The sequence below is a fragment of the Coturnix japonica genome, chromosome 5, assembly GCF_054131305.1.
Source record: "Coturnix japonica strain WE chromosome 5, WE-NBRP24, whole genome shotgun sequence".
In the NCBI taxonomy this organism is placed as follows: domain Eukaryota; kingdom Metazoa; phylum Chordata; class Aves; order Galliformes; family Phasianidae; genus Coturnix; species Coturnix japonica.
In genome coordinates, this window is record NC_140667.1 from 14,543,922 (window position 1) to 14,566,217 (window position 22,296).

A 22,296-nucleotide genomic window follows, 5' to 3' on the forward strand; every position below is an offset into this window, starting at 1 on the left:
AAGGATCTCACATCCTCGTGTGGTATAAATGGGTATGCACTCATGCCTGCCAATGAAAATCACACCAATTTACACAACGCGAGCATCTGTCTCTTTTCCATGGGTAAGGACTTGCTGCCCAAGGGCAAGAAGCATCCCATGGTGTTATTTCACGTGGGCATATGGTTTTCCTTGCATTATTACTGGGTAGATCCCACGTGGTCTCTCCCTTCCTCAGGAGAAAAAGATGTGGATTTTGCCTTCAAATTAAGTCATTCAGACCAAAATTACGTGGCCACAAGCTGCTTGGGCCCAAAGCTCAGGCTCAAAGATCTGCTATTGTACCATCCATTTCTAATCTGAGTACTAGAACCACTGAACTTCCATATATTTATTTTTACTGGTCTTGATGTTTGGCAGTCACACCACAAGCAGGATGCACGCCTAAGTGCTTAGAGCTAATCTTCCAGCCCTCACATTTAAAAAAATCCCACCTAACTACCCCAAATGAAGTTCCAGCACTGCTTTAAGCCTTTCATTACAGACTTGTAAAAGGTGTCTGAAACCAAACACCACACAGCAAGCAAAATTGTTTGATACTGAAATGCAAAATATATGCATTTTTAGTTTAAAAAAAAAAAAGAGGTGGTCATTCCAAGTTGTTTTGCTGATCAATAGGATGAAATGAGTGTGCTAAACATGAAAAGCTTAGAATAAAGTGAAAGCATATGGCAGAACACAAATGGGGGAGTTCCACTTCTCTAAAAATGAAGGTCTGTCAGAAGCTATAAATGACAGCCCACAGGTACCTAAAGAAATCTGTTCACGACATATGCACTGCTCATGAAACATCCAAAGATGAAGGAGAAACTGTTCCAGATTTCACGCAGTCAATGTATTATACAGAAGAAATGCCTATTTTTGATGTTTTTCATTGACACACACTGATATACATTATGTCATTTCAACAAACAGCAGCTTGTCTGTACTTAATAACTACAAGGCGTGGGTAAGAAACAGCTACAGCATAAAACCCTAAAGACAAGGCTTCATTGTAACCATTAAACAATCCTTACAATGCAAAATCACTCAGAATAATATCTCTGTTTTACTTCAAATGATGTGAAGTCTGATCCAGAGCTGAATTCACTGTCAATTCCTGTCACAATGGCATTTCACATGGTATTTTTTTATGTATAATTCAAGGGACAAAATCAATTTAAATTTTTAACCAGCCAATTTCATTCATCAACTCCAGTTTGTTTGGTTTTTATAGTAAGAACTGTGCTTCAAATTTGCTCTAGTTTTATATACAAGTCCTTCTGGAGTATATCTGATCTAGTTTCTCCTCGTGCCAAAAGCTCTCTACCTCAAGAAATGACTGTTCAGGGGGAAAAAAAAAACCAGGGCTTTCCTCTGTGTTCTGCCAAAACTGACCAACAAATATTATTAAGAAACTTAAAATTAGTGGTGAGATGAAAATAAAGTAGTCGTTGTTACTTTTACGTGAAAGTAGACAAAAAGCAAAGGCTCTTATAGCTGGCAGCAGACTTTCAAATAATGTTGGTATTTAAGTTCAGACAAATTCTACAGCTTGTCCATGACCTGGTACATGGATTTTCCTTGGTAGAAGAGCTGTGGAAATGGCTCATAAAAAAAGCTTTAAACTGAGCAGCAAGAAACCTATAGCACCCTCTCTTTCAAATCTAAGTGCTAGTTGATAAATGAGCAAGTTAATGAATAAATACATTGCAGCAGGTCCGATTGGTAGGGCCAGCAGGCCTAATTTCCTCCTACAGCTGTACAACAAAAAGGAACCTGACAACAACAACCAAATCAAAACTAGAGCCACAAACATACCAAAGAAATCCCATTGGGGTCTGTTGTTTGGGGCCCACCCAAGCCTACACCGATGGGGCTTTCCCTCCTGCAGAGCAGGTCTTTCCTTGAGCAAAGGAAACACTTTTTCTCCTGCAGTGTATACAGATCTAAAGCGACGACAGCTGAAATATATGTCATTGTAATGGGTTCTGTCATAACTGGGCAAAACACGGCAATGTTAGAAAGCATTTATCAAAGATATGACAGGGCTTTCAAATTATGCTGCCTTTCATCCACTGCTTAATAAAAATGTGCGAAGTGATAGAACACTACCTCACCAACATCACTAGCAGCAAAAGACTTATTTTCTTTGGGAGCAGCTATTCAGAAATAACTTCATCGAACTTCAGAGCCATAATTATAGGAACTACCGTGGAGGGATTTAAAAAAACAATCTGTGTGACAAAGCAATTATATAAACCTATTATCTTTAAACAAACGTTTCAGCTCTAATAAAGTCACTTGCTTCCCATTACCGAGACAAGAAAAAATCCTCTTGTTCCTGTCAGCCCACCTGAGCAGGACTTCTTGCCTGAGCATGGGCTGCAGCACTGAGTCCTTACACCTCCTCCGTTCCTTGTATTTGGAGGATGATTCAGTTGAATGGGCTTCGATGGTACACTCTTAAGCTTTCTACTCTCCTCAGCAAAGGATATAATACCATGAGCTTTAAATAGTAATGGGCATCTTTCTCTCTGCTTGCTTTGTACCTACCTAGAGTCAAGAACCTGCAATGCCAAATTTCCATCACTTCAGCTCCAAATGCTTTACATTTCTCTTGTGACCATTTCACTCTCTTTTCTACTTACAGCAAAGAAACATAAGCCAAATTCACCCCAGTTTCTGAGATCTCCCCAGGCCTTTACTCCTTATAGGGAACAGACGGGCCCTCCCTGATGCCATGGGTGCCCCAGGACCTGAACAGGATTACTGTCACTCAAAAAAGGGAAAAGTCTTCTGTGTGAACACCACAGCCCTTGGTATCTTAGATTATCAAAGAAGAGGGCAGAGCTGTAAAATAAACTGAGTGGTCACATGCCTCTTCCTTGACGATTTCTCCCAGAGTTCCTAATAAAACCCATTATGTTAAAACACACACAAAGTGGTCAGACGCATACACGCACACACTCCCATTTATCAGACACAGCAGCTTAACATTGAAAGCATATCAGAGCCCTGAACAGAATTTTTAACTTGCATATTAAGCAGTTATTCTTTTGTCAAGAAACGCATTTGAGTCTACATTTACAACAAGTTACTGATTTCATATGGGCTCTCCAGGGGCATTCACGTGAATCCACGCGTGTGCCCAGCTGCCCACAAGGACCTCCGGCAGAGCAGCAGCCATGAGAAGGGTTTCTCATGCGTGCAGGACCCTTATACATATAACCCCTATTTGTAGGGAATGCCAGGAAAAATAAACTGCAGCCTCAGTTCAACCTGCCATGGCCACATAGTTCTGCCTGAGAGTGGCCTTCTACATTCAAGAAGTGAAATAGAAGACTCATGCTGCCAAGTTTCTGTCCAGCATAAAATCCTGCCTTGTGATGTCCCAGAACAAAACAGTAAGAATACATGCAAAATATCCTCGTCAGCACTCTCCCAACTGCAGAGGCTGTAGTCCAAAATCTTCATGATGCAATTTCCCAGAGGAGTTGGTTTTCAGGCCAGAATCTCACCTCATCTGTGCCGAAGAAACTCCGGTCAAGATGCATTGGTGATCCTGGCATTTAACATGTAACCTGCTATAACATTTTTGTCTGGAGAATTTTACTTTGCATTTTAGCATCATTCTTCTTATGAACCTGCCAGACAATTTTCTTCCAAGCAAGCTCTTGTTTGGCTTTATTTTTCTGACCTTGGGTTATCTTTTACAGTTTAATCTACACAAGCTTAGAAATCAACTTTTGCCTGTGATAGCCAGTCCATCAATTCATTTGATTGTCCAGCACAACTTACAATTCGCACAAGCAATTTGACAATTGCAGAGTATTTCACACTGCATGTTATAAAGACCAGTGCTGTAAAAATAATGAGACCTGGAATTACATACTGTATTGCAAATCTACTCATTCAGCAGTGAATTTTCAGGTAATTTAGGTGTTTTGATAAGAGGCATACCATAGGCCAACCTGTCATATTACTCTTTTCACAAAAATGTCACGTGTCTCTCTCCAGGCTTACACGCGAGCCAACTCCCACTGGTCCTCTCCATACTTTCCTTAATTTGCAGGATACATAAGAAGAATAGGCTATTTTTAATGGATAGTTTCCAAACAAGCAAAGTCCTCCAGCCACTGAAGAGCACTCTGGAAGCATTTACTAAGGCTTGCAAGTTCATTATTGAGGAACATATGAGTCTTCCTTGACAATAAAGAAACCTGGGTTATTTTTGCCTGCTGGAAGCACAGAACTGGACTCTACACCCACAGATTTCTGATGCAAGCAGCTGAGGAAAGGGGTGTCCTGAATTGCCCCTTGGTCCTACACAGTATCAGGGATAAGAGCTGGAGAAGCGACATCCCCCCAGCTGCTGAGACAGGGGTGCCTGGTGAGACTATGGTGGGGTCCTGGCAGCAATGGTACAGCAGGCAGCAGCATCACGGTGGTCACAGATTGCATGATTTACAGAGCTGGAAAGATCTGGGAAATATCATGAGATTATACAAAATTGCCAAACAAATGACAAATCAAAACTAACAAGGCAACCAACCGCTCAATGTCAGCAGACCGGAGTATGTTCTGGCCTCAGGCAGCAACTGCTGGTCACTCCACATCACCAGATACCATTTGCCTCCCAGTCTCCTTCTATACCTACTCAACTTTAGCTGGGCTCACTGTGTACCCCCAGCAGGTGGGAACAGACATGCTGTCCCCCATAGCTCAGCACCTGCCCTATAAATCTGTCTTCATAACTGTTTGCATAGCCCAACTTCAGCAACCTGTAGCAACAACTCAAATCATTCTTATTTGTGTATTTAATGTTAGCTTTCCTGCTTACTGCTTTGTTTCTGCACTTAATACACAGCCTGTAGTCACTGAACTTCAAAGCCTTGCAGTGTGCTATAGCATGGGGTTAACATGCAGTATCTTCTTAAATTACAAGGATGGCTTAATTCAAAGAAAAAATAGTAGGTACAGAAAAGCCAGTCTGAAAGCAGATTGTAAACACTGCTTTGCTTCTAGCAAGTTCAATTCACTTCCAATTCTCATTTTCTTACAGGTTTAATGAATCTGTCAGTTTGATACCATGCAGTGGGATAAGTGAGCAGTCAGTTTTGTTTTTCAGGTTTTGTTTTCACGTTTCCAATTAAAAACAAGCAATTAATGGGAAACATTAAAATGTAAGAATGCAGCAGCTTTTAAACATATGGGAGCTTTCATGTGAGCAAGAAATTTGCCTGGAAAAGATTTAGGTGAGCTCACAACTTTCAATCAAAGATCTCTTTATAAGGTTACCATGTAATAGATGATTTTACACAACTTTATAGCTTTGGCTCTCACTAGAATGAATTATTGATGCTTTACTTTCATATCTGAGTGACTTGAAACAAACAATTTACAGTAGGTTTCACTGCTGTAAGCTCTTCAGACTTATTGCAGCTCTGGGAAAGCAAGCCAAACTTTCATCTGGATTTCATGTCAACAAAAACAAGACTGTAAAGGATATAGTCACTTTAGAAACAGATTGATCTCATCTCTGTACCTGAACCCAATTGACAACTTATGGACATCAATTTCAGCAGAACAATTCCAGTTTACACAAGCTGAGGATGCGGCCCACATTTTCAAAAAGGGAGGTCCTTCCCACTGGGTTACCATCTGTCAAGATCTACTTTAAGCTGATTAAACAGTGTCAAGTTCTAGCAGGCGCTCTGAGTTTTCCATTTCTGGACAGATACAGAGCAGGTCTGGCTTCAGGAGAGCCGAGCTGTAGATTCAAAGGTGCTGACAACACTGAACACCTTTTTAAGAGTTGGAAAACACCCTGACAGTTCAGACATTCTGCTGCGTTCATCCAAGATGAGCTTGCCTGAGACCTGTGAACATGACCAATCAACCTGCTGGGGAATAGAAGGGCACTAAATTTTCTTTCTACTATAGGCAGAAAAGAAACAAACGTCGGGTGTCTGAAAGAAACCCAACTAACAGTTATTCCATGTAACCATGGATTTCCTATCATTTTGAGCATTTTCTTTCCCTTTCTGCTATTCATGTGATAAGCCCACTTATGCTACTGGTCTTAAAACAGACTGTAAACAGCTGGAACAGAGATCATCTCGTCTTGTGTGCACAAGACCTACAACAATGGAGCCTTTATCCTGCTGCAGACTTCCAGCACTGCTATAATTCAAATACTGCTAATAATGATAGTGACTGGAATAGTATGAGCGAGACATTAACACGAATAGAGAATAACCCTCTATCAACCAGCCGCTCTATAGGAATAACAGTATACCAGCCACACCGGCAGCGTTTGCACCCATTCTGCTTTTAGTCCTGAAAGAGCACCAAACACCTCAAATCTCTGGAAAGACTGCTTCCAACACATTGTAACACACGAAATAAAAACAAACAAACAAAAACCAAACTAAACAAGTATGAATGAGCAAAATGTCCATCAAACAGGAAAATGCTGGCACTTTTCACGTGGCCTCCCTCACCATGAGCATACCGCCTTTAGGCCAGACACCATTGTCAGATCAGAGTATTGAGGTTTGTGTTACCATGATAGATCTTCTACTTCCTTCCATAATTAATTTATTCTATGGAATCAACACTGGTGGGTTTCCCTTCAAACAATCACTGCAAAGGGAGACAAATAGGCCCCGCAGCACCCAGCACAGTTGAGCAGCTGCAGCAGCATCCCTTCAGTGTGAGCTGGAGTGCTCTGAGATGGCCCAGGGAGAGGCCAGGGCTGCAGGAAGGGCTGTGCCTCTAAGGCCAGAGTGGGAACAGGCAGGGAGCAGCAATCTGCTGGAAAGGAGACCCAGAAGCACAGCTCTCTGTTTTAAAAGGCACCGTATTGCTGAGAAGTCACATGCTATAAAACTGGACGTAAATCATTGCAAACTTCAACTTTTTGTTTCCACAGAACTTTTTAAATGCTTTTGCTTTCACACACAGGGCCCTGTTCAGCATCTTACTGCCATGGTGTTTTTCTATCTTGACAATTCACTTCCGTGAGCAGGCATGCAGCCAACTCAAATGAGACTCAACGCAGTGAAAAGCCCTTCAGGTAAACAGTGTGATAAGCTAAACTGCAAAAACGAGACAATGTTTTTGGACTATGAAGCAGTTGCTATGGAGACGGTTGCTAATTAACTGCATTCAGCCAAGAGAACAAAGGGTTTAAGGGCAGACAGGACTCTGTATCTTAGAGTGAGCAATGCATAATGTCTTATGCAATCTGCACATCTATCATATCTGGAATACCTGAGCCTTTGCTTAGGTTGCAAAATACCTCCAGAAATGACAACGGGGTGGTTTATTCGGTTAAATTTGAACTAATTTTCAGGTAATTAATGACCGATCAGTATTTTAAAAACAAACAAGATGCATATTTAGGAGCCACAGGTATCATTAATCAGCGCATAGAGCCAGGACTGCACTAAACACTGAAATGATTTATGTTTACCCAGAGTTACTGCTTTCACAGCCAATAAAAATGCCATTGAAAAATCACTTTTAAGAATATATAACGTACCTAACCTATTATTCTGCCTTACATCTTACAAAAGGTTAGCATACAACACTCAGAAAAATTAAATCTCAGATTCCTTTCCCAGTTCCCCGACAGAGGCCTTGGGCATTAGTACCACGTTTCTGTTTGAACGAGCTACCCCGAGGAGATGTTGGTCTATGATATTTTGCAGGGCTTACATGTTGGGATATTGTGTATTCTGACTCTACACAATTTCTATAATGCACTGTCACATTATCAGAGGTAACACAAAGCCTTATCCAGCATAGCTCCAGCTTGCAGAGCTGCTGTGTGAGGCTCCAGAAGCCCAAGTGAGCCCATGTTCAGGTGGAACCACCAATCCCTGCCAGCAGGCCACAGAGAGCCACCCAGCCCCACGTACCTATTGCCTTGGCTGCTCCTACCACGAGTCCCCAGTAGTGGGGCTCAACACAGTTCCGACTTGAGGCATTGCCTTGTGACATCAACACAGTTCTGACTTGAGGCATTGCCTTGTGACATCAACACAGTTCCGACTTGAGGCATTGCCTTGTGACATCAGCGCAGTTCTGACGTGAGGCATTGCCTTATAACATCCACAGCTTGTAAGTGTGCGCTTTTTTTCCTCATTGCCCATTGCCCATTAGTGAAACACAGAAGATCTGCAACAGTTGTGCAGACCAGGCACCTCTGTACAGGGCACAACTCACCTGCCAACCAACCAACAGACACATCTATGCTAACACAAGACTTCTTAAAACCTGAATAAAGAAAGCAACTTTTTTTTTTTTTCTTTTTTTTCCCTTTTTAAAGCTTTAAATAATTAACTTATTTAAAATCAAGAGAGAGATTATTTTTTTTAAAGATTTAAATGTGTCTAGGATTTCAAGGGTCACAATCAGTTTTGAAGTTAAGTCCCTATCAAGGGGAAGGAGATGAGTTCACACCTCATATGAGGCTATTACTTAAGCAAAGCTTGCTGCACGCTGAACAAGCATCACATTAATTTACCACACGAAGGCCTAAAGTTTGGGTTTTTTTTTTCCTTTGACATTTTAAATTATGAGGCATTTGCAAACAGATCCTAAATCTGAATTGCACATGGATTTTCCACACCAGCCAATTCAGATTGCCCCGAGACATCCCTTCCACCATTAATCACTCAGCCACACTGCTGTAGTTCATATTTCTTTTACAGAAACAGAGGTCTGCAAGATTCTTAAACTCTTGCCTAGAAAACAGAAATTATTACTTATGTGGCAAACTAAGTTTTAAGCATAAGGGACCCAATTCTGCCTTCAGTTACACTGCCATAAATCTTTAACAACTCCATTAGATTTATAACAGTGTAACTGAGGAGGAAATTGAGCCCAGGATATTTTCTAAATCGGTAATTAAATAGCAGAATTTTTGCTTGGCACAGAGTAAAGACCTCTTAGATTATGTCTTTGGATAAGCTACATACTTTTCTGTTCCTTGAGTAACGATGTTATGAAAAATTAAATCATCTTATTTTCACCAGTCCCTATATTACTCTGTGGATGGGCCACACTTCACATCATCTCATGCAGCATCAACACTGGGCTAAATACTGCCTCACTCTTCCACCCACCTCCCCTCTCTTCTCCATATAGAAGTTAAGCTCTTTATAGATGTCCATTATTTATACAAGCACCACGAGGACTTTTCATGTTTGGTTTCAAGGCACTGCTATATTAAACAAATGCCTAATCATAATAAAATGGCATTTAGCCAACTCCCTTACCAGAGGTGCAAGGCATCCTGTGGTCACATTATGCAGACTGGACATTTAAGAAGATGCAGCCAGCTCTCCCAGAGCACAGGATGTGGTGCAGGAAACATGGTTTTGCCACAGTGGCCCTAAGCTCCCTTAGGATCACTGGATAAACTGTGAAAGGGGCCCCTTCAGCATTAAACCGTAGATGGCACCAGGGGGGGCGGTGGGGTGGAGGGGCTCAATTCCCTGCTTTGCTATAAAGCTCTTGATGACATTGGACAAGTTATTTAATCCCTCTATACCTCTTTTCTTCATTGGAGTAAAGGCAGCTTGTAAAACTTCCTGTCTCATATTTTTAATAGGACTCTTTTCTCATTGCATTCTTACTTCACTTGTCCCTCTGCTCAGTATTTCCAGCCCTAATGCATCTCTGCTGTGGTTCACCCCCCTGCCTACTAACCACACACACCAGAGCCCCACCACTTATACCAGCATCGCACACCCCAGTCCCACCCAGGCCAGAGCTAACTAGGGCTGGGCACAGGGCTTTCTGAAGTGCCCCATCTGCCATCTCCCCTGGCAAACCCATTACAGAGACCCAGGAGTCTTTTGTCACTGCCTCACAGGATGGAAAATTCTGCGGGTGGCTCCTCCGCACGCTATCCCTTACAGCAAGTAATTCTCCTCAGCACTTCACAGCCTCTGGTGATTAGACCTCCTATAGCTAAAAATACATCATGCACTCTAAACATGTAACATACAATATATGCCCGCATACCTCGCCTATCTAAATATATGCCAACATACCTACCTAATAACTGCTATGAATATGAATCACAGCATTTCTTTGCAGAGAGCTCACCCAGTGGGATGCAGTCAGCCACCGAAGCAGAGAAGGAAGGCTGCCAGCCAGGCGGTGGCTAGTTCTGAGCAGACCTCCTTGTTGAGGTCTTTTAAATTTCACTGGGGTGGAAGGGGACTGATTATATACACATACACTTATTCACAGACGTGTGTATGTACGTATGTATGTAGCTATTAGCATTTATTTCATCATTAACTGTGCTAGAAGGTTTATTGCTAACAGGCTACGGAAGTACTAAACGAATGAAAATGCAATTCTTGTTCTAAGAATTAAATGCCTTCATGTGATCTGGTAACTCTAGCATCCCTTAAACTAATTCAAAGACTATTTTTACTACAGAAAATTATTTTACTACTTATCTGTTGTCAACAATATCCACAAAGAGTAAGTCTGGTGTCTCCAACCAAACAGAATTGGAACATTTTCCCAGTATCTGAGACAGCATAGTGACCTGCTACTTCAGGGGCCAAACTCTGATGCTGAGTCCAAGAGGCTAAAGGTGCTTTCTTCATCTGCCCTCCCTACCACCCACTGCTAACAATTTAAGCTATAATTTCTGTTTAAGTAATGCTCTTCTTTTCTATGCCAGCCAAACACCAGTCGATGTTAATATATAAACAACTTCAGGCAAATAAACTTGAAATGTGAATTTACTGTAATCCAGCTCGCTTAATTTCACATAGATTACTGGAATATGTTCTGTAACATCCACTAGTGCATATCCCATGCCACCCCCCACCCCAGAACTCTCAGACCTTGAGTTTGCTTCCTGTACTGCAGAAAACCAACATTCAGCCTGAGCTAATTGCACTGCTGACTATCTGGGCCCTTATTTCTTCTGAGAAGGACAACCACAGAATTGGATTGATCTTCAGATCTGTTTTGATGGCTTATGCATATGGTAACATCTGGCAAGCTTAGTGTCCTCCTACGAAAGTAGGCATCATTTTGTGCTAACTACAAAATTTAGGCAAGTTCCTAAAATCCTAGCAGATCGTGTGAATGCAAGATTTATCGTGCCTTTGCTTTTATTTCTTCCAGAATGAGCCAGAGACCTCAGTCAAAGCATAAAATCTGCCTATATCCAGGAAAATCCTCAGGAGGCCTGACCTAGTTGGAGATAGCTGTTGTAGGAAGGCTGTAATTAAGCAGTTGCGATAGTGACGCTGACTTCTCACAGCAGAGAATGTGTGTGTTGACCACAGTTTCTATTAACAGTGCTTATTTGAGCCCTCGGTAGGTAACATTGCAATGGTGTTTGACTGACATCCCCAGCAACTCCCATGGCGCACAATGCTCTCTCAGGATTTCAATTTCCTTGTGTATCCAGGATGCATTGTTGTCCCTCGTACAGTGCATCCAACAAACCATGCCGCTTCCCTACATTTAAAAGAGCATTCGGGACATAGTATTAGCATATTTGTGCTCATCTCTCTTCTCCTTCCCCTAATTTGTGTCATTTTTTGCTCACATAAACATGCGCTTTAATCATCCACTGTAAAATTTTTAGTCTGCCTAGAACAAAAGCCAAGAAAAAAAAAAGCTTCAGAGGAAGCTTTTCTAATGGCTAAATCATTTCTTCCACCAAAAGCCTGTAAACTGTTAATCCATTAATGTTCAATTCTTTAAACTATATGGTCAGACTAAAATCATCTGGAAGCCCAGACACTGGAGTGCTTCTCTCTGATGTTCCAGGACAAGCATCCCACATTAAAGTGTTTGTAAGATAGGAAAATATTCATACAGTGGTATGACTACAGCTTCTCAAGGGTATCACAGAAAAATCCTACGTGCATTCCTGAGGAATCCCCTGTAGGACACAGTTACGATACATGTTAATTTTGAATAGCATGGCCCTTGGGGAATTGTGTAAGACTCGTGTCACAACCACTGCTTTTACTCTCCAACGGTTATCCGGGTTTGCTCCTGTGAGGTGTAGGGAAGGACATAAACCCACTTCTCTTGGAAACTGCACACCTCCAGAAAACCAAAGATGCTGTAAGAAGTTTTACATGCTTCCACTGCCTCTTGTTCCCCATCATGTTACTTGTAATCACACCCGTAGCGTGCAAATCTACTAGGGGAGTAGGAGAAGACAAGGATGAAGTTTCTCTCCTAACATGGTTTGGATGCCTGGCTTTCACCACTCATCTCAGTGGCCCCAGCTCTGCCTGCCTTGAACAGCCGGTGGGGAGTCTCCAATTCCAGCAGCTCTTGGATACTGGTACAAGTCACCACGGTGGTGGTGCAGGAGCCAATTTTCAACCATTTTTCATTTGTTACTTGGCCAAGCAAAGCACTCTCTACATTATCCAAGTTTCTCTCTGTATAAAAATAACAGTTTCTAAATTTTCCTAAATCTTCTGTTTCTATAAAGACGCTCAGAATAGTGGTGTCTGACAGGAATATAGCTCACCTTTCTCACCCTCATTTAAGCACTTTATGGGAGATATGGATCAGTGGGATCCTGCTAGAATTGTGCAAGATAACTCAGCTGGCAATTGAAGTTGGTAAAAGAGGAGACGTTTCTACCGTAACTTCATAATGGTATAACGAAAAGGATTCCAAAACTAACAGACCATTAGAAACCGTAAGTGTGTTGGGGCTCTCACTTGTCCAGTTCAAACTGTCTCCAGGCTGTCTGAAATAGGTGATATTTACTCTGTCATGCATGGAGCAATCACAGTTCTGTAAGAAATTAGCTCAAAGAAATGAGTACATTTTCTTTTATGCTATTTACGTGTAGGATTTCCAACTTTCTTAAGCTCTCTGTACTACACAATCAACTAACATACTAGAACAATTTAATGAAGGCTGTTTTTACCTGCCTCCCTAGTAGGAAAACTCTGTTTCTTAAGGCTGCAAAACTAAGCCTCTGCAACTACAGGATCACAAGTTTATCTTGTGAAATCAGAGCTTGAGGAAAAGTGAACTAGTTTAAATTGTACTAGTCATTCTTCCGAACAGGCCCTGGATGTTATAGGGAGGCTGCATTACATCAGTGCTCTCATTCTAACATGTGTCATATCTGAACAGGGGTTTTACTAAAAGAACAATGTTAAAAAGGAAAAACATCCTCTTGCTCCACTTAGAATAGACATTTGAATAGGAATAGACATTTAATGACTCCTAAGTGTTTAAAGGCCTGATCTGAACCCGTCGTTCCAGCTTCCACTTAGTTCCAAGCAAGAACTAATGCTGCTAGTAGCTCCTAGGTACAAGGGTACATACTGAACACTAGAAAACTTGAGTACCATCCATACAGTTTATTTGATGTTGTCTTCCACAAGCAGGATAGTTACAACTTTCTGTAATTCCATATTTAAATTGATGACTGAAGGCAAGGTACTTGGTACAGTGAACAAAGAAAGCAAAATGCTAGGAAGCACTTCCAAAGGATGTCCTGCTCTTTTGGGCGCATAATTCTTCAGCAAAACTTGCCTGTATTACTTCCAATTTCCTTTGGAACGATCTTTCTCCTGAACCAGCACAGCCAGCAGGAGTGCCACGGATGACCCTGCACAATGTTACTCATGCTCCCAGACACAGTGCTTCCCACAGCCTGCTCTCATCCGCCTGCTCCCCAGGTAGGAGTCGATACCCTTATGCACAGTCCACTTAGATCTTCTCATGAGAATAACCACTTATCATCATATCATAGTATCATAATCTCGTGCGGATTGAAAGGGACCTTAGAGATCATCGAGTCCAACCCCCCAGGATTCGAGCCTCTGTGTAGCAGAGCGGCACTTCTACCACTTGCGCTACAGGGGGGATTTGAACCCAGGGTCTCCGGTGTTGCAACGCGGCATTCCTACCACTTGCACCACCGGGGCACACTAATGGCAGTGGTGGGCCATAAAAATAAAGAATCTCCATCTTGCTGAAGCTCAGCTGTTTTACTCTTGAAAGCCAAACAGAAAGATTAAACCTTGTTCTCCCACATTCCAGAAATCCTAGACAAGAAGTAAGCCCCATAACCCTTCATTTCTAATGGAAGAAGTGCCAACTGCTCATCTCACACAAGCAGGCTGCTTTCTTGCAAACACAACATAATGTTGCAAGAACATTACTGGATTACAGAAATCCTTATAGGCAGGCTTGTTCATAATCTGAGTAATTTAAGTAGTAACTATTCAAACAGACACCATACCTTAAGGCCTTCATTTTCTTCACCTTTAGCTGACTGTCAGTTGTTCAGCACATGCTTGCAGCCTGCCTTCATGCATGCGCTGTGTGATGACGTAACACTGTATGCAATCACAGGATTGCAGGGATGTTTCTAGACAGACTTGTTTACAATCTAAGAAACCCAAATAGTAACTTTCATAATAGAAGCCCTATCTTCAGTGCATTTTGTGTACGTTGCTGTGAGACCAAAAGAAAACCAAAAAGAGCCTACTGCTGTAAAACCACTGCAGTATCAGATGAATAAACGTGCAACCTGATACCCCACATCTGGTATTTCATCATTCCAAATACCTTATTCGCATTCAAATATAATTAATACTGTGGAAACTTTATAAGGTACTGATGTCTTTATAGAGCAGTAACTTGTATGGAACTTTTAAAATTAAAAGCCAATAGTAAAAATAATTTGTAACATGTTACTGTTTTCTTCATAAAGCAAGAACTGGATTTCTTTTGCTGAGGCATCAGTTCAAAGTTCAGTATTCAATTTTATACAAGGTGCTTTGAAATTACTATTATTACTCATCGTACAGAAGCCTTTATCATCTGAAAAGAAATTTTTAAGGAAGTATCATTTTTCCTTTACTATCATGGTAATTCAAGCAAAGAGATTTTATCCATGACCTAACAAACATATACAATAGTTTTGAAAGCCTGCTATGCACCTTCTTGTGTTAAATAGCACCTAGTCCTCTTTGCAAAGCGACTAAACATGTTACAGAGCTTCCTTCTTAAGTAATCATTAATGCTCTCTTAAGCAGTTCTGTTACGCAGCTGAACATATTCCAATGCAAATGACAGCAACCTACTTCCTTGTCTTAAAGGCAAAAGTTGTCTTTGCTACCTTAAGGCTAAGTTAGCAATGCTGCTGGCTGCACATCTGTGGGCACTGCACTTACAGAAAACGTATGCTGCTCTGGCACTGTCCCTACAGCTGCACTGAAGCTGCATCTAGGTATGGAAAAAGCACCTGTGGCCAAACCCATTCCCACTGTAACTCCGATGACTTCAGTATTACACAGGGATAGAAGTATGGCTGCATTTCACAGCAGCTCTCATTCTTCTCATCTTTTCCAAAGCACTCTCCCAGGAGCAAAGACAAGCACAGGCAAATACCCTGCCAACAAGTGAGTTCACAGGAATTGCTACGAGTAACTGAACTGTCAACAGCCAAAGACCAACAATTTGAGCAAAGTACAAATGCAGGACTGCCAATGCCCTCTAATGGGCTAGTTTTACTACATGTAAATAGGTAAGAACACAGATTCTGCTCTGACGTAAGTCATAGGGTGTCCCACCTCGTTCTAGTGGATGAAACTTGCAGTTTATCAGGTTTTTGTTTTTGTTTCTTTACACAACAAAATTAAAAATACCTTACCAATATCTTGCAAGACAAATGAAAATAAGCCTAAGAGAGGAGTTTTCATCAAGCTTAGCTTAACTACTTCCATAGGGAGTAAGAGCATCAAGTTATGGATGTGTTTCCCAACCCTGCTTAAAGCGTTCCTCTATTTATTCCCTCCTCGCCCTTTTCCTTTCCATTTACTAGTCAATACTGTACTAGCAGCAAAGCCAAAACTTCAGATCACCTTGAGCACACATGTACACTGCAGGGGAAAAAGGAAAGGCAGGCAGCACCTTCCTGCAGAAACCTTACCACTTGTCCCTTGTGCTGATGGCACATCAGGCAGCAGCTCAAAACGCTCACAGCTTCACACGGGTCACGGCTCAGTCCTTACAACCTAAGGGTGCTGCAGAGCAACAAAGTGCCACAACACGCTCTCCCCCCTCTTCCTTCCCTCTCCAGCCATGGGGTCCCAATGGTCCTTGAGACAATCTTTCATTCCCATCGCTGTCTGCTGCCCTAAGTTACTTTTTCAGCAGGCAAGGAAAGAAGGAAGGAAACACCCTTCCCACCCTTCCCTTCCTTTCCCTTCTCCTTCCTTCCCAGTCCCAGATCACAGCTGCAGCAGACAGCTGCGGTGACTCGTGCTGCTGGGGAGGTGAGGGACATCCACCAGCGTGCTTCCAGCCGCCACAAAGAACAGCAAAGAAACACCAGCTTCTGGTTACGTGAATGTCACAAAGCTCTCATTAAATCAAAGGCAAAGACTTACAATGCTTCTTCGAGCAAACTCACTGCTCATCTCCAAAGGAAAAGAAGTACAATTGCTTAACTTAATCCACACAGAGTGATCATTGTGTTTGCCTCCGTAAAGATCATATTTGTTCTAGTGCCTACATCTAAAGGCAATTTCAGTCAGAAAATGAAACAGTGCTCTCTTGACCTTTTGTCTTACATGGTTCACGAACTACTGACATATTACAATATCCCCCAACACTATGGAAGCTTAGAGATATTGCAACGTCTCTCTTGTAAGTGAAATAAACTTGGTATGCCACTAAAAGGCATTAAATTATTTTCATTATGCCACACAGAATCTAAAACACTTACACTGTTTTGATTTCAAAATCCTTGGAGAACAATTATGCTCTCAGGGCCATAAGACTCTATTATAAAGTCCTCAGAAACCTAGCATGGTTTCAATAAATCCTCCAGCACTACAAAGCAGTTACTCAGCTTGAAGAATGAAAACATGAGTTCATCCACTGCAAAGTCAGCGTGTAAATTCTACTAATTCTGGATCCCACACTTCCTAACACGTTTTTTTTTGGTTTTTTTTTCCTGACCAGGACAATGCTCCGAGTCAAGTTTGCAGCATAATAAACACACTTCCTTTTTCTGATTGAAAGCTAACATGATTTGATTTAGAATGAGCATAAAGAAATGAGACACGCATATATGTTTATGGTATTATTAGCTAGCAGTAGTAATCAGCAATTAGATATGCATAAATAGTTTCCTATGTATATATAATCTAACACATGTTAAGGTTAGGTATTAAAGAACCATTAAATTAAATCAGTGACTGTCAACGTGAATAGAGAAATATGTTAATTTCTTTAATTTATACCATGTCACAAAGAATGCTTTAGAACACCGTATATCAGATTTCAGGGGTGACCGCTGTGAATCCTGATTTAAGAAAATGCAGCCGCCCTTATTAGAGCTGATGAGGCTGTTCAAGCCTAAGTAGATCTTTTGAGCACAAATACACAATAAGCTTGTTTGTATATACATGCTTATGTCCCCCTAGAAAGAGCACAACCTTCTAATTAAGCAAATCATTCCCTTGCCAAAGGAACGTAACAACAAAATGCAATCAAAACAAGCAGAAATTACTGAGGGGAGGACAAGAGAAATTATATTCCCCTATTCTGAAGGAAAGCTGGAAAAAGAGAGAGGAAAAAAAGTAAAAACAAAGGGGGGGGGGGGGGGGGGGGGAGGAGGCAACAAAAAAAAACAAGCAAACACCCAGGCAGGAAACCAGGGCCCAGCAACTTTCTGCCAAGGGCAGCTGAGATGCTTCATCACAACTCGCTTTTTCCAGACCCGACACTTCGTGTGGCCACCAGGGTCACATGGCAGCTGCAAAGGGAGGCCGGGGGGGCCGGTCCCGCTGCCGGCCCCAAAGAGCCGGAGGCAGCAGCAGTGTCCCTGTTTCCATGACCTCACGCAGGGGGGGGTGCGGGGGGCACAGCTGGTGGCAGCTGCAGCACCATCTGCTCGGGGCTGCGCCAGCGGCCCCCTGCCTGCCTCGGGACACACGGCCAGGTAGGGAGCGAGGTCACCTCTCCCTGGGCTCCCCCAGGGCATGGCCACCATTGGCAGCTGCTGCAGGGCGAGGAACCGGAGGGACATTCTGCAGCCCGCAGAGAAAAAATTGCAAAATGGAAAAGAAATGGCAGCCAGGACTTGGGAGTGAGAGAGCTTGGATGAGTGGGACGAGAGCAACACTGCTATGGCTAGTGTGTGCAGATGTCAGCATCCCTCACAAGAGCATGTCTTTATGGAATGCTGTCAGCACGTCATCTGATTTATAGCAGTCTGTGCTGAGAAAAGGGGGGGGGGAGGGGGGAATGTAATGAAAGGCACAAAAGCACCCCTAACTTGCCTCTTCTGTCAAGAGGATTCTGAACATGACAAGAACTTGATCACTTTGCAATTTAACATTGCGTGTTCTGCCATGTGATCCTGCCACTGTATTCCCCACTTCTATTTCCACACCATTTATTAAAAAAGTAATGAAAATTCTCAACTATTTTCTGTGCTCAAGGAATGACACATTTAAAAGCTTCTTTTAAACATTCTAAGCAAACTACAGCATTCATTAAGGACACAGTTATGTACCAACATTGCTTCCAAGTGCCAGCGATACATCAGCCCCATGGAGCTCTCTCATCTTCACAGATTTCATCAAGATTTACTCTGTAATTGGCAAATCAGAGCCAGGAACGGCATGTAAAAACAAGCTGGCCTTTATGGCTTGTACGGGGACAATTATTTCCAAAGGCTAACCGAGCACCACTTACCATACATTTTGCCTTCATCTGATAAGATGATTTTCCTCCTCCCACACGGTGGATAGATAGCTAGAGCCTCCTGAAAGCTCTGCTCTATGTCAGGGCTCCAGACACCTTCTGCATCGTTGTCAATAGGCTTATCTGCAGAATCGCTCATTCTTTCAATGTCTTCGGCAGGGCTCTCGCTGCCGCTCCAGCTGCTGGGCTCAATGGTGATGGCTGGGGTCTCCAAGCTTAAGCTTGGAGTCTTAAAGGAAATAAACCTAGAAAACAAACAGAGAAGCCCACAAGGCATTAAGGGCATGGAACTTCACGAAAACATTTCAGGTTACTTTTAATTCTAATCTAACAGCAGCTGAGCATTAATGGGAATAAAGGTAGCATGAGAAGTGCAACACTATTGGATTCTACTTCTCAACCAATCTTACCCAAATTAGTAATACAACCAGAACAGAAACTATGTGAGAACAAAAATCTCTAAAACGATAATACCAGAGAAAGGAATTACAAGATGCACATTCTGCCTGTTTCGAGAAGTCTCTGTCACAGAACAATAGCAGAACAAAATCACAAACTTCAAGTTGCTGAACCTATTTAATAAGAAGTAATTTAATATCACTGCACCTGCTCACACCACCAGAGCTGCAGATCTGTCAGCGTTCCTTTCAGGTTTTTTGAGAGAAAACTCTGCTACAAAGATTTGCTCCAGGCAAAAAAGCTGCTGTACCAGACCAAATTCATCTCTGGTGCAATTCTTTGTCCGACCAGTGAAATAACACCAGGAACAGATCTGGCTCAGCATGTCTAGGCATAACACAGCTTCATTTAAAAAAAAAGAAGTTTGGTGACTCTAACTAAATGGATGGGAGTGTTAAAACACACATACATCTGTTGTACACGCACTTAAAAATCCAGTTAGTTCCCTGAACGCATTAAAACATCCCAAACATACATAAAATAACAGGGTGGTTAATGGACAGTGCCAGAGTATGAGTGGTGTTTTCCTCTATCCCGTCAGTGGCAGGAAGGGACACTGAGAGGACCAGGAAAACCGATCTGATAAATACATGGCTAAGAGGCTACTGACACTGCAGGAATTTTGGCTTTTCCAAGTGCGAGGCAGTTTAGTTGGCATCTGGCCTGATGGCAGCTGATGGGATCCACTTGGATCATAAGGGGAGAAAGATCCAAGCTCAGTGACTGCGCTTTAAACTAGGTTTGAAGGGTGAGGAGGGTGACAGAGTCTGCCTAAGACAAGGTGCAGGACAGCACAGCTAAGTTAAAGGGACGTGGTGCTGGGGGGCAACAGGGAGACTAAAGGTAAATACCAAAGGAATTAAGGAGTTATCCTCTAAGAAGGTGACAAGACCAGCTGCCCAGCTGAAATGCCTCTACACCAACGCGTGCAGCTTGAGAAACAAACAGGAGGAGCTAGAAGCCACAGTGCTACTGGAAAATCATGATGTAGTCACAGTCACTGAAACCTGGTGGGATGATTTCCATGACTGCAATGTGCCTACTGATGGCTACAAGCTGCTAAGAAGGCCAGGTGAAGAAGGAGAGGCCTAAACCAACAGGTAAGAAGCAACAGAATGGCAAATAGCTAATGGAGGAGAAGGGGAAGATGGAGACTGCAACAGCCCTGACAAAACATGTGAGCCCAAGAACTCCCTGACAGAAGAAATCTTAACAGCAGTTGTCACCCAGGCCAACCCAATCAGCCAGTCACTGGATATTCCAAACTTGACAGTCTGGTCTATCAGAGACCATGGGGCCATGCTAAAAAAAAAACCAACCACCAGCAGAAACTGGGGAAACTGGGAGTAGTCTCAACGTCTCACTAACTGACGTTACCGGTCCAACTCCTAAAGCATGGGGTATTTCCACTGCCCTGGGCTCTACTAGGAGCCCAGAAGTATGAGCGCATGTAAGATAAACTCCCAAGAACTTCACTTTCTCTATTTGCAGAGTTTTGGGGGGTTTTTTGTTTTGTTTTGTTTTTTTACAAGGAGGCATTCCTGAACTTAGCATTGGTTTGAACATCTGAGCACAGCTTAGGACATTGTTGGTCTCTACCCACTGCTAATCTCCGGGCTGATCACAGCATCTTGAATGCCTTTTACTAACTGATAATGAGGCAGCAGATGGATTCACAGGGAGCTGTGCGCACAAATGAGGTACAGGAGGGAAGTCTGCTCAAATGCAGCACTTATTGTCCAAAGAGCACTCACTGCAAAGAGGGAGATGGAAATATTTGTAGAACACTGAAGCACAGTCTTTTACAATTTGCAGAAGGCTGAAGGCAGAAGACTGAACCACTGTAATATTGAAACCTTGTAGCTGAAACAGAAGCACAACAATAGTGGCCAAGAACTGACAAAAATGATCATTTCTACTTAAGACTTCAAATATAGGGGGATTTTTTTGGTAAATGAGAGGTATTACATGGTGACTAGGATAATTAGCAGGTTTTCAGTTTTACTACCACAGCGCTCAGGAAAAGGGCTACAGGAGATTTTAGTGACCTCACATGCTCAAGACCACAGCTCAGCATTTTGCCAGAAGACAGCACAGAGCAGAACTGCTTACCTGGGCTGCTCCTCGAAGGTGACTGGGAAAGAAATCCTTCCCTTTAGTCATGGGCACCGCATCCTGCAATGCGCAGCACAACCACCAGCAGCACGTGCAGCTCAGCAGTGCTCTGCTTACAAAATCTGCCACAGTCATAGCCCCAAGTCTTATTATCATCCTATAAACCAGCCCTTGTTATTATAGTGTGCCAAAATAATAATTAAAATGCATACGAGGAAAACAGAGAGGCTCAAAAGTAATTAATGCTACTTGATATTCGTGTTAGATCTTGCATTGTGTTTGCTGGTGGATTTTCACTACTGTGCTATCTTTTCTCATCCCTTTTTACCTACTTGGATATCATCTTGAGGTATTAGTAGCTACTATAGCAGCCTCTAAAACAAAGTGAACGTTTCTTCCAGAAACTCTCTATGACAAGGGTCAAGAGCAATCTCTCCCCCCCCAAAAAACGCTCTTCTTCTCTGAAGGTTCTTTTAGCCATTTCCATTTTGGTGAACACTGACACTGCACATCAAGCTAGAGGACTGAGAAAACCTGGTACTGCACTCACTAAATGGCTGCCTCTTATTGCAGGGAAATAATGAGCTACTCATTTAATCACTTCCAGCCCAGCTCGATATATCAAAAGGCAATTCCACCTCGTCCTTAGCTTGAATTCTAAAGATCCAACTGTGATGAAAAATTTCAGACCTATTATGCTGCAGTTCAATGTGATTATCAAAAATAATACAAGCTGTCAATAGAAGAGCTTTGTTGCACATTTCTAACTAGCTATAAATCTCATGGAAGAAATATGGACTTTCAGCCCAATTAAAATAAGGGAAAAAGAAAAAAAAAAAAGACCTTCCTTATATTAACAAACTTCAAACCTCATAATAGCACATTCTAGCAGAGGGAGAGTTAATTTCCTGGAGGCAATTAACAAAAACAAACTAACAAAAA

The 22,296-nt window shown here is 42.3% G+C and overlaps 1 protein-coding gene across 13 annotated transcripts in view; it reads right to left on the bottom strand.

The window, feature by feature from the left end:
* Positions 1–22,296, bottom strand: part of TEAD1 (TEA domain transcription factor 1) — a 140,577-nt gene that overhangs the window by 71,818 nt on the left and 46,463 nt on the right. For all 13 annotated transcript variants that reach the window (XM_085550118.1, XM_085550117.1, XM_015863965.3 and 10 more), the window contains one exon: positions 18,772–19,025. In XM_085550118.1, the coding sequence (XP_085406244.1) occupies positions 18,772–18,919 (148 nt within the window). In that variant the 5' untranslated portion in view covers positions 18,920–19,025. Of the gene's footprint in view, positions 1–18,771; positions 19,026–22,296 lie in introns of those variants that run through there.